We start from the raw sequence: 18,304 nt of genomic DNA on the forward strand, positions 1-18,304 counted from the left end.
ATATTTGTTGTTTTACAAGGATCATTTTATTTCTGCCAGGAGATATTTATTATTATAATACTTTTCCAGATACTCTTTAACATTTTTCCATTCTTTCTAAACTGCCTTCACTCCTACCATGCTGCCTTGAGCCCAGAAGGGCGCAGAATATGATACATGAACTCCTTTGGGACCTTTCCCCCTTTGCAATCTTATGATTACAGTTCAAAAATAGTCATACTCAGAATAGACTCATTTAAATTAATGGACATGATCGGAATAGACCTACTGAAGTTAATGGGCATGATTAAGTTCAATGAGTCTACTCTGAGTAAAACTTAGTTGGATGCCACGCAATGGATTTATTTTAAAATACGAAACAAACAAAAAATAGTTTTCTTAGCCAAGACAGGTTATAGTCACCAGATGTGATACTTACTCTCCCAGGGAGGTACTGAGTCCTTCTTTCAGGCTGATTCAGAGAAGATGAGCCAGAGGAGCAATTCTCTAAGCCTTTTTTATGATCTCAGACCACAATAACTAATTTCACACCTTTGGACATAAACACATTTTGTACTAAACTAAACCTTGTGTTTCACACCTGACTTTACCAATCTCTATAAATATCAACATGTCTTGAGCAGGGCATTCAATGTTCCCTGGTGATGGGTTCAAATTCTTCATTCTTCATATTAATGGGAGTTTTAATTGTATTTTGCTTATTTCCTTCCTTTTTTCAGATTTTGAGATCAGTAAATTAAATGTACTGAAGGCTGCGGCTTGCTATGTTGGTTCTGCATTTCCTCCCTCAGCAGCAGCACCTGCATAAGAAATACCCGTTCATGTCTGTGGTGTGAAAACCACTTGTGATCTCTGCAGAAAAAAATTGTGCAAATTGCTATTCTAACTCCATGAAACCAGCTGCTCCTCTCTACTTGGACTACCTCCTAAATTCCCTTAAAGAATGGTCAGGGTGACTAACTTGTTTTGTGTCCCCACAGCAAAGACGGGGGAAAAACAAGGCCTTCCTCCCTGCTCTCAGGGCCTTGGGTCTGTGAACGAGACATGTCTGTTGTCACCTCACCTGTTCAGCATTTAGCATGACATGCACATTCCACCTATAGGGCACCCCAAATAACTCACAAAGCAAATGCGGTGTAGGGTGGCAAACAGTTTTGTTTGAGTGCCTGAGGGCCCTGCTCTTGTCACTTACCATCTGGCTTGGGGCGGGGCCTGAAGCCTCACAAGGACTGCATGCTGCCTGTTGCCTGCTGCCCAGGAGGACTCCCCTGAGTGAGTGCCTGAGGGACCCTGCTCCTTCCTGCCACTTACCATCCGGCTTGGGGCGGGGCCTGAAGCCTCACAAGGACTGCTTGCTGCTTGCTGCCTGCTGCCCAGGAAGACTCCCCTGAGTGAGTGCCTGAGGGCCCTGCTCTTGCCACTTACCACCTGGCCCAGGGCGGGGCCTGACAGGCCTCACTAGGACAGTTGTTACTGCCGGAGGGGCACAGAGTGTTTTTTAAATGTTTTTAACAAAAATTCTTTTGGATTTTTTGTATGTGGGGGTGGGGGTGGGATGGATGTTTGGTTGGGCTTGGGGAATTATTTTTTATTTTGATGTTTTTGTAATTTTTACTTTTTTGTTTGTATTGTTTTATTGGGTTTCTTTGTTTGTTTAAGGTGTTATTTTGTTGTTAGGGGGAGGGGTCAGGGCTGCCGGGGAGTGGGCCCCAGCCCACAAAATGGCTGGGGCATGTCCCACAGGGGGGGATGCACTGGGGCAACCGATCTCAGTGATCACGGGTAGGAGGAGGAGTTACGCTAAGACTAGACCATGTCATTACAGAGGGGGCAGGTTTAGTCGTTGTCTGAGGACTATTCCTGCCTCCGGGTCTGGTCTTGACCGGATGGATACTAGAATCAGCAAGGGATACCCACATGACCTGAAGGTGCTGCTGTGCAATGCCAGGTCAATGATTCATAAGACCACTGCCATCCATGACTTGATCATGGATGGAGGACTTGACCTGGCATGTGTAACAGAGACTTGGTTGGATGAAGCAGATGGGCCTGTCCTTGCCGCTGCTTGTCCACCAGGTTTCTCTTACGCACAGCAACCCAGGTCATGTGGGCGGGGAGGGGGGGTTGCAGTGATTTTTAGGAAGTCATTAGTTTGCACCAGGCGTCCTATTGGGAAGACCCAGTTTTCCGAGTGCATGTTCTGGAAGTTGGGCAATAGGGGCAGTACAGGATTCCTTTTGGTGTACCGACCTCCCCGCTGCACCAAGGATTCCCTGCCTGAGCTGCTTCAGGTCGTGGCGGATGTTCTCCTGGAGACACCTAGCTTGGTCGTCCTAGGGGATTTTAACATCCATGCCGACACGACCTTACAAGGGGCCGCTCGGGACTTCGTGGAAAGCATGGCCTCCATGGGGATGTCCCTGAATAAGTCTGGCCCAACCCATAGCCGCGGACATGCCTTGGACCTGGTGTTTACCTCTATGGATGTTGGTGATCTGACACTAAGTAAAAGCGAAACGAAAGAAGTGCCATGGTCAGATCACTTCCTGGTGCAACTGGACTTCTCTGCGACCCATCCCCTCTGCAGGGAGGTGGGACCAATTCGGATGGTCCGCCCCCGCCACTTAATGGATCCAAATGGTTTCCAGAGAGTGGTAGGGGATGCTTTATCCCATGTTGATGGCCTTTCAGCTGATTCCCTGGTGGCCCGCTGGAATGTGGAGCTAACCAGGGCTATTGACTGTTTGGCTCCGAAGCGCCCTCTCCGATTGCATGGAGCCCGGACAGCCCCATGGTTTTCCACGGATCTGAGGGCAATGAAACAATCGTTGAGACGGCTAGAGCGCCGGTGGCGGATAACTCATTCCGAATCTGACCGGACACAGGTTAGAGCTCAACGTCGAGCCTACCAAGTGGCGATAGCGACGGCGAAGAAGAATTTCTTCGCCGCCTCTATTGCATCTGCAGAAAACAGCAGCAGGAGACTTTTTCAGGTGGTTCACAATTTAGCGGAACCACCTGCAACATCGGGGCCCAGTACGGGCCACATGTTCTCCTGCAATGATTTTGCAAAGTTTTTTGCAGATAAAATCGCTCAGATTCGGGAAGAAGTAGACTCCACCGTGGGAGCAGGGCCGGGGCGGAGAGTGCTAGAGTTCTGTCTAGTCAAGTTGAGTGGGATCAATTCCAATCTGTTACCTCCGAGGATGTGGACAGGCTGCTTGGACGAGTGAAACCAACCACCTGTCTCCTGGATCCTTGCCCATCCTGGCTTATAAAAGCTAGCCGGGAAGGACTGGGCGATGGGCTTCGTGGGGTGGTGAATGCTTCCCTCCGTGAGGGAGCCTTCCCAGACCCGCTGAAAGAGGCGGTTATTAAACCGCTTCTTAAAAAACCATCTTTAGATGCGGCCACGATGGCCAACTATCGCCCAGTCTCAAATCTTCCATTCTTGGGCAAGGTGATTGAGCGAGCGGTTGCCGAACAACTCCAGGCACGCCTGGAAGAAGCGGACCATTTGGATCCCTTCCAGTCGGGATTCAGGCCTCATCATGGGACTGAAACTGCCTTGGTCGCACTGGTTGATGATCTCCGGCGGGCTAGGGACAAAGGTGAGAGCTGTTTCCTAGTTCTGCTGGATCTCTCAGCGGCGTTTGATACCATCGACCATAACATCCTTCTGGACCGTCTTCAGGGGCTGGGAGCTGGAGGCACTGTCATATAGTGGTTCCGCTCCTTCCTCCTGGGCCGTGTTCAGAAAGTGGTGGTGGGGGATGAGTGTTCAGACCCCTGGGCTCTCACTTGTGGGGTGCCTCAGGGTTCTGTCCTCTCCCCCATGCTTTTCAACATTTACATGCAGCCGCTGGGAGAGATCATCAGGAGGTTTGGGCTGGGTGTTCATCAGTATGCGGATGATACCCAGCTCTACCTCTCTTTTAAATCAGAACCAGTGAGGGCGGTGAAGGTCCTGTGTGAGTGTCTGGAAGCGGTTGGAGGATGGATGGCGGCTAACGGATTGAGGTTGAATCCTGACAAGACAGAAGTACTGTTTTTGGGGGACAGGAGGCGGGCAGGTGTGGAGGATTCCCTGGTCCTGAATGGGGTAACTGTGCCCCTGAAGGACCAGGTGCGCAGCCTGGGAGTCATTTTGGACTCACAGCTGTCCATGGAGGCACAGGTCAAATCTGTGTCCAGGGCAGCTGTTTACCAGCTCCATCTGGTACGTAGGCTGAGACCCTATCTGCCTGCGGACTGTCTCGCCAGAGTGGTGCATGCTCTGGTTATCTCCCGCTTGGACTACTGCAATGCACTCTACGTGGGGCTACCTTTGAAGGTGACTCGGAAACTACAACTAATCCAGAATGCGGCAGCTAGACTGGTGACTGGGGGCGGCCGCTGAGACCATATAACACCGGTCTTGAAAGACCTACATTGGCTCCCAGTACGTTTCCGAGCACAATTCAAAGTGTTGGTGCTGACCTTTAAAGCCCTAAACGGCCTCGGTCCAGTATACCTGAAGGAGCGTCTCCACCCCCATCATTCTGCCCGGACGCTGAGGTCCAGCGCCGAGGGCCTTCTGGCGGTTCCCTCATTGCGAGAAGCAAAGCTACAGGGAACCAGGCAGAGGGCCTTCTCGGTAGTGGCGCCCGCCCTGTGGAACGCCCTTCCAGCAGATGTCAAAGCGATAAACAACTACCTGACATTCAGAAGACATCTTAAGGCAGCCCTGTTCAGGGAAGTTTTTAACGTGTGATATTTTATTGTATTTTTGGTTTTTATGGAAGCCGCCCAGAGTGGCTGGGGAGGCCCAGCCAGATGGGCGGGGTATAAATAATAAATTATTATTATTATTATTATTATTATTATTATTATTATTATTACCCTGTAAAGCCACAAGAATCTCCCCCACAAGATCTAGCTCAGACTAGAAGACAGATTAAACCAAATGAAAATGCCACTCCGAACATAAGAATCCCTACAACATGAGGGTGGCCATCTGTCATGGATGCTTTCACTGAGATTCCTGCATTGCAGGGGGTTGGACTAGATGACCCTTGGGGTCCCTTCCAGCTCTACAATTCTGTGATTCCATGAGGAAGGCAAAAATGAAGAGTCCCAAGCCAATCGGGGGCTATCCAAAATATTCCTACACAACCCCTTTAAAAGGTAAAGGTAAGGAGCCCTGAGTTGAGTCCATTCGCAAACGACTCTGGGGTTGCGGCGCTCATCTCGCTCTATAGGCTGAGGGAGCCAGCGTTTGTCCACAGACAGCTTCTGGGTCATGTGGCCGGCATGACTAAGCCGCTTCTGGTGAACCAGAGCAGCGCACGGAAACACCATTTACCTTCCCACCAGAGCGGTACCTATTTATCTACTTGCACTTTGACATGCTTTTGAACTGCTAGGTTGGCAGGAGCTGGAACCGAGCAATGGGAGCTCACCCCATCATGGGGATTCAAACCGCCAACCTTCCAATCAGCAAGCCCAAGGCTCAGTGGTTTACACCACAACACCACCACATCCTAATAGAGCCCATACTGTTGAAGGATGGACGGAGGGCACCAAAGGAAAAAGGGGGGAAAGGTTGGGGAGGAGCAGGCTTATAAACCAAGCCATCCCCATTGACAATTGGCCAAGGCTTTACCCATGCCACCCCTAGCTCCTCCCCAGGACAAACCACTTAAGTCATGTTTGGGGGGGATTTCGGATATGGCTAACTCATCCCTACCATAGAATGGAAGTAGAATTTCCTCCTCATCCCCTCTTGTGTTGTGATTGTTAAGCCTGTCGATTAGGACCGCCTTAAAAAATAATAATTGTATAGCACTGAAAAACTATACCTGCTTTATAAACTCTTGTTCTTAGCAATAATGAATGCAGGTGCTACAAAGTTTATCAATGAATGAATGTGCAGAGGAATGCAAAACTCTTTAAGTACAGAGATTTGATTTACTGAAATTGGGATTGCTTAAATGCATTACTGTGCATTTAATTCTGAAATGTTCCCAAGTAACTCTTGTGTGTTTGGTTAACTTTAGTCCCATGTGAGGTACCTTATTACATTCTCCGTTTTGTTTTGTGTGTAAGTGACTTGTAATGGTTGCATCTCCAGGAACACCAAAGAAGAGACAGTGTTAGATAACTCTCTTTCTAAACGCAATAGAGCCGAGTGCTAATTTTTCCCTGTGAAGTCCAGAAGTCCAGTCAGGAGAAGCCTGCTGGGAGAAAAAAGCGGAAACCTCTCATAAGGAACTACATCGGCTGTGGTGAGGACTGCAGGGCCTGCTCCCTTACAAGGTCTGTCTTGCCAGAGTGGTGCATGCTCTCCCGCTTGGACTACTGCAATGTGCTCTACGTGGCGCTACCTTTGAAGGTGACCTGGAAACTACAACTAATCCAGAATGCGGCAGCTAGACTGGTGACTGGGGGCACTCGCCGAGACCACATAACACCGGTCTTGAAAGACCTACATTGGCTCCCAGTACGTTTCCGAGCACAATTCAAAGTGTTGGCACTGACCTTTAAAGCCCTAAATGGCCTTGGCCCAGTATACCTGAAGAAGCGTCTCCACCCCCATAGTTCTGCCCGGATGCTGAGGTCCAGCACCAAGAGCCTTCTGGCGGTTGCCTCACTGCAAGAAGCAAAGCTACAGGGAACCAGGCAGAGGGCCTTCTCAGTAGTGGTGCCCGGCCTGTGGAACACCCTCCCATCAGATGTCAAAGAGATAAACAGCTACCTGACATTTAGAAGACATCTGAAGGCAGCCCTGTTCTGGGAAGTTTTTAATGTGTGGCATTTTAATGTATTTTTAATCTTTGTTGGAAGCCGCCCAGAGTGGCAGGAGAAACCCAGCCAGATGGGCGGGGTACAAATAATAAGTTGTTGTTGTTGTTGTTGTTGTTGTTGTTGTTGTTGTTGTTGTACATAGCCGAGCTGGGTAACATATCCAGAAGACTGAGTGCAAGTACAGTTGTACCTTTGGTTAAGAACCTAATTCGTTCTGGAAGTCCGTTCTTAACCTGAAACTGTTCTTAACCTGAAGCACCACTTTAGCTAATGGGGCCTCCCACTGCTGCCACGCCACCACTGGACGATTTCTGTTCTCATCCTGAAGCAAAGTTCTTAACCCAAGGTACTATTTCTAGGTTAGCGGAGCCTGTAACCTGAAGTGCCTGTAACCTGAAGCGCCTGCAAACCGAGGTACCACTGTACTGGAAAGGGGGGGGCGGGGGCGCTTAGCACCCTGCTCCCCAAGCCTGTGCAGGCACTCTGCTCCAAATATAAGTCACACTTTAACTTTTCACAGTCAGAATTGGGGGGGGGGAGAGTGTGGCTTATATTCGGGCCAATACAGTAAATGTAAATACTTTGCAGATATTCTTATTTAGCTATATGTTCTCCAAGTAAAAGCTTTTGAACACTTGACGAGTGTTTGGAGATTGCTTTAATTTCAAGAAAAGAGTCAGTCCTGCACAGGGTTGGGCTTCCTAGCTGCAAATTAGCTACTCTGCCAACAAAAATCTACATATGTGTAAAGCAGGAATACCCCAGTGTAACAACTAGAGCTTGTTTACCTTTATTGAATAAATGGGAAAGCAAAGCACAGGCGTTTTCTGAGTCAACACCCACATCTTTAATCTACAGTCAACGTCTGTAACCTCAAGATGTCGCTGCTCTGCAGTGCCCTTCAGCCAGCCTTAGCCTGTATGGGCAATAGTGTGTATTGACAACCACATCTTATATCGGCAGCCAACATGGTGCATCCAAGTTGTTATTGCTGAGTTCCAGCTCCTTTCAGTCCTTCAGCCCAACAATATCTAGAGGGAGGGCACTTCACTGCTACTCCCAATCTATTGTAATTATTGAGGCGGGGGTATAACTGTTCATAGAAACGGCTGCTTTTCTCCCTATGGCAGCTTCTTCAAGGAGATGCTAGATTATTCCATTGAACTGGCATCATCTGCATGCTGCTGCCATCATTCAGGTGGCCGGACTCTTCGCCAGCATTTGTATCCTCTATCGGCATGATGAAACCTTTCTTCAGCAAAACAACAGTGGATGTCCTGAAAACCTGCTTGAATTTCTCCCCAACGAAGAGATAGAGAATTGGGGTGAGGCAGATATTCAAACAGAGGCTAATGCTGAAAATGATCCGCAGGACTTCTACTGTTGTTCTCTGGTCATTATGAAACAGCGAGAGAGCATAATAGAGGTAGAACGGAAGCCTGAAGATGAAGAAGCATGCCACAGAAACCACAAGGACTTGGAAAGGCTTCCCAGCCTTCCTCGCCAGTTTTTTCTTCTTTATTTCCTGACACATCCAATGATAGCAGCCCACAATAATGAAGAAGGGGAACAAGAAGGTGAGCAGAAGCCGAACCACAAAGACTGCCAAATCAATTTTGTAGTGCAGAGCCTCTGCTTTGTCCTTGTCCTCGGTGATAAAGAAAGCAAAATTTTTCACGCAAACCTCCTTTTTGTCACCTTGAATCACATAGGAAACCAGATAGGGAATGGACATGACCACGGAAAGGGTCCATACTCCTGCAAGCACTCTCCTTGCTCGGGGTTTTGTGCGGTTCTGTCGGGACCAGACCGGATGGCAGGTTATCAAGTAGCGGTCCAGGCTGATGATGGTGAGCAAAAAGACTGGGGTGAACATACCTACAGCGATGCAGAAGTTGACCGCCCTGCACAAGAATGGGCCAAAGACCCAGCGGAAATTGAGGACATCCTGGACAACAAAAAAAGGCAGACAGGAACAAGAAACCAAGTAGGACAGAGTGAGGTGGAGGAACCAGATGGTATTCACTGTCCTCTTCATCTTCACACAAAGTAACCAGAAGATGTGCCCATTCGTGGCTGCGCCCACCAGGAAGGATACCAAGATGATGCTAGCAAGGCCCCAACGCAGGGGAGGTTCATCTGTTGGGTCAACTTGGCTGAGGTTCATTTCTGTTGGTCTGGCCATGTTGCCTTTTTCCATGAGATCCTGGAAGAAGATGGGGAAGAGAGGCAGATGAAGGGAAGAAAAAATGTAAGAAAGAAAAGAATATAAGATGCAAAGAGGCTGAGAACTTCTGGGGTGTCAGTGAAGCTCAGATGCTGACAGGGAGAGAACAGTTAGCAGCGGAAAGCAGAGAGGAGGGGGAGAGCAGCTGTAATCTGAGCTCTGAACAAAGGGGAGGGGGAAAACAGGGACAGACAGCTGTGTGAGAGCTCTGATAGTGAGCCAGATGTTGGAATGCAGAAAACATTCTCTCCCAAATCTAGTAGGATCTCAAAAGTGGCCGAGACGCGTGAAAGATACTGGAAGAGAAGGTGGGGGCTTCCATGCTGGGGAAGGGGAAGGAGCTCAGTCTAGGCTCTGCCCTAGTTTGTTGTTTTAGCAATAAATCTGAAATAATTAACAGCCAGAGTTGTCTCACATTTGTGGGAGAGACCAAGCCATAACATGGAGATATCTGGAGAAACAATTGGTTCCACTGCACTTCTAAGCTAATGGACTTCACATTCTAAGCTCAAAATAAAATAGTAATTTTGATGCTCTTTAGAACCAACCAATAGTCTCAAGACACCTTAAACCAGAGGTGTGGGAATCTTTTCAGCCTCAGGACTGCATTCCCTTCTGGGCAACTTTCCAAGACCCATGTGAGTGGTGGCCAGGGCCAAAGGCACAAGTGCATGGAAAGACAGGTGCTAATTATACTTTTGTGCAGTAAGCACACACACTCACACACCTTTCACTATGCTCCTTATAGGCAGGCAAGAGGTCTTATATCCTGCCCTTCCATCCAAAGAAGACCAAAGGGTGGCAAAGTTCAAGGACACATTCCAGCCAGGCAAAAATACCTGAGGTGTGAAGTAGGACCAGTGAGGGGTGGCCTGGGGAGAGTTCCAAGGGCCTGATAGAGATGCCTGGAGGTCCACAAGGGGCCTGAAGAGCCCTGCTCCTACATATATAGGGGAGCTTTCCTAACAACTCTCAGCAACCTTAAGCAAACATTTCTCAGGATGCTTTGAGGGGAGCCATGGCTATTTAAAGCAGTATGATATTGCACTGGTCATGCTGGCTGGGCCTGATGGGGGGAGCCAGGATCTCACAACATACCACAACATCTGGAGGGCCATGGGTTTCCCATCCCTGTAGCAAAGTTTCTCCCCCCCCCCCGAGGGATGAAATCCTAGAATGCTAAATCACCTGCAATTCAGATCTCTAGCCAACAGACCCTCATATTACCTGCAACACTGATGTCCTCTCTTCCACTTTTCTGCATCTGAAGTTGGGAACAGAGTCTAGGAGAGCTGCCTGGAAGCAGATTTATTGCACCATGGAAGCGTGCTGGACAGGCAGAAAAGTTCACACAAACACTCCACAAACTGTCCTATCTGCTGAGTATGCCTCACTCACCTGACGCATCAATCCACTGTTCTAAAAAGGCTGGTCCTCAAAGCTTTCTGCTGTCCTGTTCTGCTTTCAAAGATGAAATGATAAAGGCATTGTAGGGTGCAATGTCTTTAAGTTGTGAAATATGAAGCACCGATTTATCTTAAAAATGAATTCTCCGTAACTACTAGCATTGCGTCATGCTTAGTTTCCTGAATGAACTCCTTCACTCCTCTGACTTCAAGGAACAGCCATGTGCTTTCTTCTGATAATATTCTTCGAAAACAGAGACACTGTCAGCCCATTTGGATTGTGGGGGAAAACCCACCAACCACTGGGAGGTGAACTGCGAAGAGTGAACATAATGTGATTCTGCATGGATTGCAATATGGGGAAATTCTAGTTAGTGGAGGAAACATTATGATTGAGACACAGTCTGCCCATCACTGAAATATGGAAGGCCAGATAGGAGGAGCACTGTGAATGGACAAGCCTGTAAATTGTGAGGAATGAAATTCCTCTCCATCTGGTGTGTTTTTCTGTTAAATTATATGAAAACTCCCTGCAGGCTTGGGCAAAATGGTTGATGAGTAGGGCTTCTTTGGAGTGCGCTGTCAAGTCTGCATCATCTGCAAACATCTCTTGGATAAGAACCCGCCACACTTTTCAACTTGAGATTCAACTACATTATGTTTAATTTCATTCATAACGGGGGCTGTAGAATGACACAACAATGAACATCATCAGACATGTCCCCATTCCCCCCTCCCTTTCTAGGCATTTGCACTTCATAAGTAAATTATAAATAAGTAAATGATCTAGCTCTGCCTACACTGACATTCCAGGCGTTCAGAGAGGGGTCCCTCCCAGCTCTACTTGGAGATGGTGGAAATTGAACTTGGTGCATTCTGCACTCAGAGCCTGTGCTCTTTCACTGGGTTATGGCTTTCACTGTGACTATCTGAATGCCACATTAAAGGAGAAGTGTGAGGACTCAGTGAATAGTTTGGTTATGGAACTCACTGTCGGGATCTCCGCTCGGCCAAGCTGATAAAGCTCATTTTCTTCCCCCGAATCCTTTGGAATCACCTCCCAACATGTTTAACGACCTGAGCCTTTGATGAGGCTCCAAGGCACGTTCCATTCAGCAGAGTTTCCAGCACAGGAAAGAAACGAGAGGTTTGGGCTACATTGCAAAGAGTTTTATTATCCTAACTACGCAGACAAAAAACACATCCTCTCTCTATGAAAGCAGAGAGCAACTGGAACAAAGGAACAAAGGAAACAGGAAACCAGTAACGTCACATCTGTCTCTAGTCTCCCGTGAGACTTCCAATAGCCTGGAGTGTCTCTGGAATGTAAACAGAGTCCTGTGACTCCAAGCAGCTGCTCAGTGGCAAAACAGAAACTAACATTCACCCCCATAGAAGGCAGTACTGGCCGTCATATTTTGGATGACTATAAAACCAAATCAGACAAATCCATGGAGGAGAGGGCTACTAGCCATGATGGCTATCCTCTCCCTCCACAGTTGGAGGCAGTAATGCATCTGAATCCCAGTAGCTGTGAACCACAGCAGGATTGGATGTTCTCGTGCTCAAATCCTGCTTGCAGGTTTCCCACAGGCATCCATTTGAAGAAGAAGAGTTTGGATTTGATATCCCGCTTTATCACTACCTGAAGGAGTCTCAAAGTGGCTAACATTCTCCTTTCCCTTCCTCCCCCACAACAAGCACTCTGTGAGGTGAGTGGGGCTGAGAGACTTCAGAGAAGTGTGACTAGCCCAAGGTCACCCAGCAGCTGCATGTGGAGGAGCGGGGAAGCGAACCCAGTTCACCAGATTACGAGACTACCGCTCTTAACCACTACACCACACTGGCTCTCACTGTGAGAACAGGATGCGGGACTAGATGGGCCATCAGCCTGATCCAGCAGGCCCATCTTATGTTCTTGTGACTCTCTGGTGGGCCCCGGAAGTATGGGACAGCTGGAAACTGGGACTGGACGAGTCAAGAACCAGCAATGGGCTTTACAAAGCTCTTTGCAGTTTTTGCTGCAAGCCTGCCACAGGCTAACATGGTGGCCTCTGCACAAGTTCTGTGGATTAAGATTGGGAAATACCTAGGGGCTGTAAACATGCAGAATGGCCACCACCCAAAGGCAAGTGGTTTGTTGATGGAGATTAGGAAACAGGGGAGGAAGGGTGGGAGAAGTAAGTACTGATAGTGAAGAATCAGAGGTCCATCTGAAAAGATATATAAACAACAACTACACACAGCACTAATAATGGTTTTCTTCTAATATAAACCTAGATTGAATAAAAATACCTTAATATGGGCAGAGCGTACAGTGGAAGGCTGATCATGACAAGTATACTAAATTGCTGGAAAGTGAACTTCTATATTGTGATAATTTTTTATTGTGCCTGCTTGTTTTTAGCTCTGATTCCCCCTCCCTGTGGTATTTTCTTATTAATGTTATATGGAAACTGCTTTTTGATTTAAACACTATACAATTTTTGCTCGATAAATAAATAGTCATCCAGCGATATGGCCCAGTAGGAGATCATAAGGAAAAAAGTTTGCATAAACTGTAGGAAACATATTGCGCTCGCTCGCGCTCTCTCTCTCTCTCTCTCTCTCTCTCTCTCTCTCTCTCTTGCTCTCTCTCTCTCTCTCTCTTGCTCTCTCTCTCTCTCTCTTGCTCTCTCTATCTCTCTCTCTCTTGCTCTCTCTCTCTCTCCCTTGCTCTCCCTCTCTCTCTCTCTCTCTTGCTCTCTCTCTCTCTCTCTTGCTCTCTCTCTCTCTCTCTCTCTCTCTCTCTTGCTCTCTCTCTCTCTCTCTCTCTCTCTTGCTCTCTCTCTCTCTTGCTCTCTCTCTCTTGCTCTCTCTCTCTCTCTCTTGCTCTCTCTCTCTCTCTCTCTCTCTCTGTGTGTGTGTGTGTGTGTTATTTATTTGGTTTTTCAGATTAAATTTTTACAATCACATATCCAAAATACAAATTAAAAACAAGATTCCTAAGAATCTCCTGGACTTCCCTCCTCCCCTTTGTGGGTCCTATTGTTAATAATTTCCTCCTGCATCTTATATGATAATCCAAACCTTTTACATCTCCATTGTGTCCAAAATTCACCATTAAGCTACACATGTTATTCCAATTTTACTAATGATTTTAGCTGTTTACAATGGTTTTAAAGATAAATCATAATTTTTCCCCATTCCTCATTAAAATTTTGGTTTTCCTGATTTCTTATTCTTCCGGTCCTTTTATATATTGCTGTATATATAGAGAGAGAGATTCTACATCCAGGGTGGAGAACCTGTGGAACTCCAGATGTTGTTGGATTACAACCCCCGTAATCCATGACAACTGGCCATGATGGCTGGAGCTGATGGGACTTGGAAGGCCACAGATTCCCCCTTTGCTGTTCTACAGGGAGATGGCAGATCACTTTCAATTGCATCTGCTCTTGCTGTTGCTCGTTCTCACCAGTTCTGTTGTTATCTCCATGTATCTTGGGATCTTCCACAAAATCTTCCCTCAGCAGATCAATAATAGACGTCATGAAGACCCGCTGGAAAATCCTCCCCAGCAAAGAGATAGAGAATGGGGGCAAAACAGATGTTGCAACAAACTCCAAGGGCCGTAATTAGTCAAAAAAACCACTTTCACAACTTCAGGCACCCCCTTGAGCAACTTGGAAACTTCATAGCGATGGCAAGGGAGATAACAGATGAAGAAATGACACCACAGCAACTACCAGGACTCTGTAAGGTTTTCCATTCCTCACTAACTTTTTCTTTTTCATGTCCCAACCCATCCAGAAATAGAAGCCCATTATGATGAAGAAGGGAAGCGGGAAAGCCAGCAGGAACCAAAGTAGAAAGAAAGCTCATGGAGATCCACCGGAGGAAATACAAATGATCCAATGTCCTTCTCCGCCTTTTGAGTTTCCCAGAAATCCTATGCTCAGGTTGTATATATGTGAATATAGAAACTGTATATTCTAAAGCAGGCATAGGCAAACTTGGCCCTCCAGATGTTTTGGGACTACAACTCCCATCATCCCTAGCTAACAGGACCAGTGGTCAGGGATGATGGGCGTTGTAGTCCCAAAACATCTGGAGGGCCAAGTTTGCCTATGCCTGTCCTAATGGCACCGCAATCTCTGCTGACCTTCATTCCAAGGAAACCAAACCCTGGAGAAGCACTTAGAACCCCCAGAATCTCTCACTGCTTGGAGATTGGAATGGCATGTAACAATAGTAATTGGACAAAACTCTTGTCTATTATACAGTCATACCTCATGTTGTGTCCGCTTCAGGTTACATGTTTTTGTGTTATGTCCCACAGCAACATGGAAGTACCGGAATGGGATACTTCCGGGTTTCGCTGCTTGTGCATGCGCAGAAGAGCTAAATTGCGCCACATGTGTGTGCAGATGCGGCACTTCAGCTTGCATCAGTTCCGTGTTACAGACAGGCCTCCGGAACGGATCCTGTCCGTAACACGAGGTTCCACTGTATGGGCTAGAGCAAAGTTCTTCAACATTAGGTCCCCAGAAGTTGTAGGACTCCATTTCCCATAATCCCCAGCCACTGGTTGGGAAGATGATGGGAGTCAGAGTCCCAAAACATCTGAGGACAGAAAGCTCCCTGGACCTACCTGTTTAGATTGATTCGTACCTGATCCAACCTGATTTGGACACAGAATCCAAACTGAAATCCAGAAACCCACATCTTCTGTAGTTCCATTCATTTGCACTGCCAGATGCATTTGCCTTTTTCTTTTATTACCTGGATACAATTTGGATATATGATAGCCCTCAAGAAGGGTTTAAGCCTGCCAAATGTCATACAATTCAGTCCAGAGGTTTTGGTGCTAGACATCTTTAAAGATTGCTCTTTTTTTCAAAATGTAAGAGAGGGACAAAGAGACTGTGCAATTGCTTGAGTGCTAAATCCTGCCAGTTCTTGTGCACCTTTCTGGTCTGTTCCATGAAGATTTAAAAAAACAAATCCAAGCTTTATGGTTTAGGTGCACATTGTTTGTATGATCGTTTGCTGGCTGTTCCGGTGCATAATCTAATGGGCTGTGTGAGTTTGTGCAAGACTTCCTGATGCATTTACACACACATGACAAAGCACTAACAAAGGCAAGACACGTAAGTCAGAATAGAATTGTAAATAAAATGCATAACTAAATAATAATAATAATCTAAGGCCAAAATGCAGCAGGCAGGGGGCAGGGAGAGATCAGGGAAATGACATTGCTAACAAGATTGATTGGAAAATGGTTGGGAAGCTATCACGCGGGTACTGCTGTAAAGGATAAACAAACGAAAAACTAAGTAAATGTCACCAAACTCTTTCTAATATTGAGAGAGCCATAAGTCCAGCTTTCCTTCTCCCACTTCCCACCTGGTCTCTCTACTTTTATGGTGGTGTTTTGCAAATCAGCAACACTTTGCCGGCTACCTGGCTTTCTTAGAGAGTGTTTCGAGCTCAGGATTGGACAGGAACCCTCCAAATTGAATCCAGTAAGGTTCAGAATTTGGGGATTCAACCAGATTGGTTGCACAGCATTTGATCCTAACATAGGCCTGCAGTATAAACAAGGAGGCATCTGGGATTTGCCCAGGACTTAGCAGGAATCGGCAGTGTTAATTCATTTGTTGAAACACATCACTGCAGACTCATGGGCAGGATAAGAAGTTTTTCTGGGGTAAATTCTGACGCATCTTCAAAAGACAACAAGCAGTGTTGACCAACAAGTTGGATGTCTTTAGACATCCAGTATGTCTCAAGTATGTAGTATTAGAGAAAGCAATCGATAGCTACACCTCATGTTGACTACATTCTACATCCGTTTTCGGCCTCTGAATATCTGGGAGTCACAAGTGGGGGAAATGCTGTTGCAGTCGGATCCTGCTTGTGGTTGGCCACTGTAAGAAGGGAGTGCTGGTCTAGATGGGCCATTGGCCTGATCCAGCAGCTCTCTTCATAAGCTCTGATGATTTGATGATGCTATGCATGCAATATTTTCTGCTTTAATGCATTAGGTAAAGGTAAAGGGACCCCTGACCATTAGGTCCAGTCGTGGACGACTCTACGGCGCTCATCTCGCTTTATTGGCCGAGAGAGCCGGCGTACAGCTTCCGGGTCATGTTGCCAGCATGACTAAGCCGCTTTTGGCAAACCAGAGCAGCACACGGAAACGCTTTTTACCTTCCCGCCGGAGCGGTACCTATTTATCTACTTGCACTTTGATGTGCTTTCGAACTGCTAGGTTGGCAGGAGCTGGGACAGAGTAATGGAAGCTCACCCCATCGTGGGGATTTGAACCGCCGACCTTCTGATCGGCAAGCCCTAGGCTCTGTGGTTTAACCCACAGCGCCACCCGCGTCCCTTTAATGCATTACTGAGCCTATAAAGAAAGAAGCAAGCAGAAAACCACACAAATAAATAAATAAATAAATAAATAACTCACACACAGCTTTTTATGGTGGAGATGAAAAGGCAGTGATGAGGAAAGAGTCACTGGCTGAATTTCAAGAAGACACACACACACACACACACACACACACACACTGCATTTTTCTTTTGAAAAAAGGTTTAGGGGTACTCTCATTTTCCTACTTATATTGAAATACTGCCCCTCAGTGAAGCCAAACTTAGATTCACAAAATGTTTAGGGGTATGCATAACCCTGCACCCCCCCAGAAAAACACAGTGTGTCTGTGTGTGTGTGTGTGTGTGTGTGTGTGTGTGTGTGTGTGTGTGTAAAGGTAAAGGACCCCTGGACGGTTAAGTCCAGTCAAAGGCGACTATGGGGTTGCTGTGCTCATCTCGCTTTCAGGCCGAGGGAGCCAGCATTTGTCCACAGACAGCTTTCTGGGTCACGTGGCTAGCATGACTAAACCACTTCTGGCACAACGGGACACTGTGATGGAAACCAGAGTGCACGGAAACGCCTTTTACCTTACCCTCACAGCGGTACCTATTTATCTACTTGCGCTGGTGTGCTTTCGAACTGCTAGGTTGGCAGGGGCTGGGAGCTCACCCCGTCGCGGGGATTCGAACCGCTGACCTTCTCATCGGCAAGCCCAAGTGGCTCAGTGGTTTAGACCACAGCGCCACCTGCGTTCACTCTATATGGCTGCTTGAAATGGTGTGTGGGTGTGTACACACACACACACAGACACACACACACACACCGTGGTCTTCCACTTGGCCTTTCTCCACCCCACATTTTAGAGAAGCTGGGTTTTTTTCCCCCTTCTCTTTCCCTTTTCTCACTTCTGCTTATATTTATTGTGCCTGAACAAAACTGGTCTTGTTCCAGCAGAGTCCTGCCAGATCATAGCTACAGTCAGAAGCTGAAGATCCAAGGGAGCTGATCCACTTGCTACAAGGTAAGGGGCTTTGTGATTTCCTTTTGTGATTTTTTTTGGGGGGGCTTATTTTAACTGTGCAACAGGCCTTGGAACTATTTGGTGAAGGGTGGGCTTTCAATGGACCCCAGTGGGGGGAGGATCCCATTGTAGTTGTTGGGACAGGGCAGTTGCAGGATCAGAAGGCAGTACTACAAGATCAGTGCAGTGCGATTACACCTGTGGAACCAATATAGGTCTCCTGCGTATATAATATTAAGGTGATTAAAAGAAACAAAGCAATACAGAAAAAAAGAGGGAATGAAGGGGAAGCAATATACAATATTCTGATATATTCTAATATAAATTGGTATAGTGTTAATGTCCTAATGTTTATGTAAATGTTAATAGCCTACTACATCTTGTATAAACTCATTCCAAATGTTATCGTATTTATCCATACAGAGTCTGCGCCTGTAAGCAGCCAGTTCATAAATTGTGTGTGATGTCATATAATCAGTCCATTGATTGAAGGGCATCATGGC

General features: G+C 46.9%; 1 protein-coding gene across 2 annotated transcripts; it reads right to left on the reverse strand.

Annotated features, from left to right (window-relative positions):
- Positions 1-7,555: 7,555 nt before the first annotated feature.
- Positions 7,556-12,273, reverse strand: LOC310768857 (putative G-protein coupled receptor 33). 2 transcript variants are annotated; one of them, XM_083627725.1, is made up of 3 exons: positions 11,411-12,273; positions 10,412-10,663; positions 7,556-8,992 (listed from the first exon to the last, which is right to left on the reverse strand). In XM_083627725.1, exons 2-3 carry the CDS (start codon positions 10,418-10,420, stop codon positions 7,922-7,924), a joined length of 1,080 nt encoding a protein of 359 aa, XP_083483851.1. In that variant the 5' UTR covers positions 10,421-10,663; positions 11,411-12,273; the 3' UTR covers positions 7,556-7,921. The 2 variants fall into 2 exon arrangements, with proteins under 2 accessions (XP_083483851.1, XP_083483852.1); XM_083627726.1 differs by having other exon boundaries at positions 10,412-10,471; positions 10,592-12,273.
- Positions 12,274-18,304: the final 6,031 nt, after the last annotated feature.

The sequence above is a fragment of the Podarcis filfolensis genome (genome assembly GCF_964270895.1).
Source record: "Podarcis filfolensis genome assembly, chromosome: 8".
Lineage (NCBI taxonomy): Eukaryota > Metazoa > Chordata > Lepidosauria > Squamata > Lacertidae > Podarcis > Podarcis filfolensis.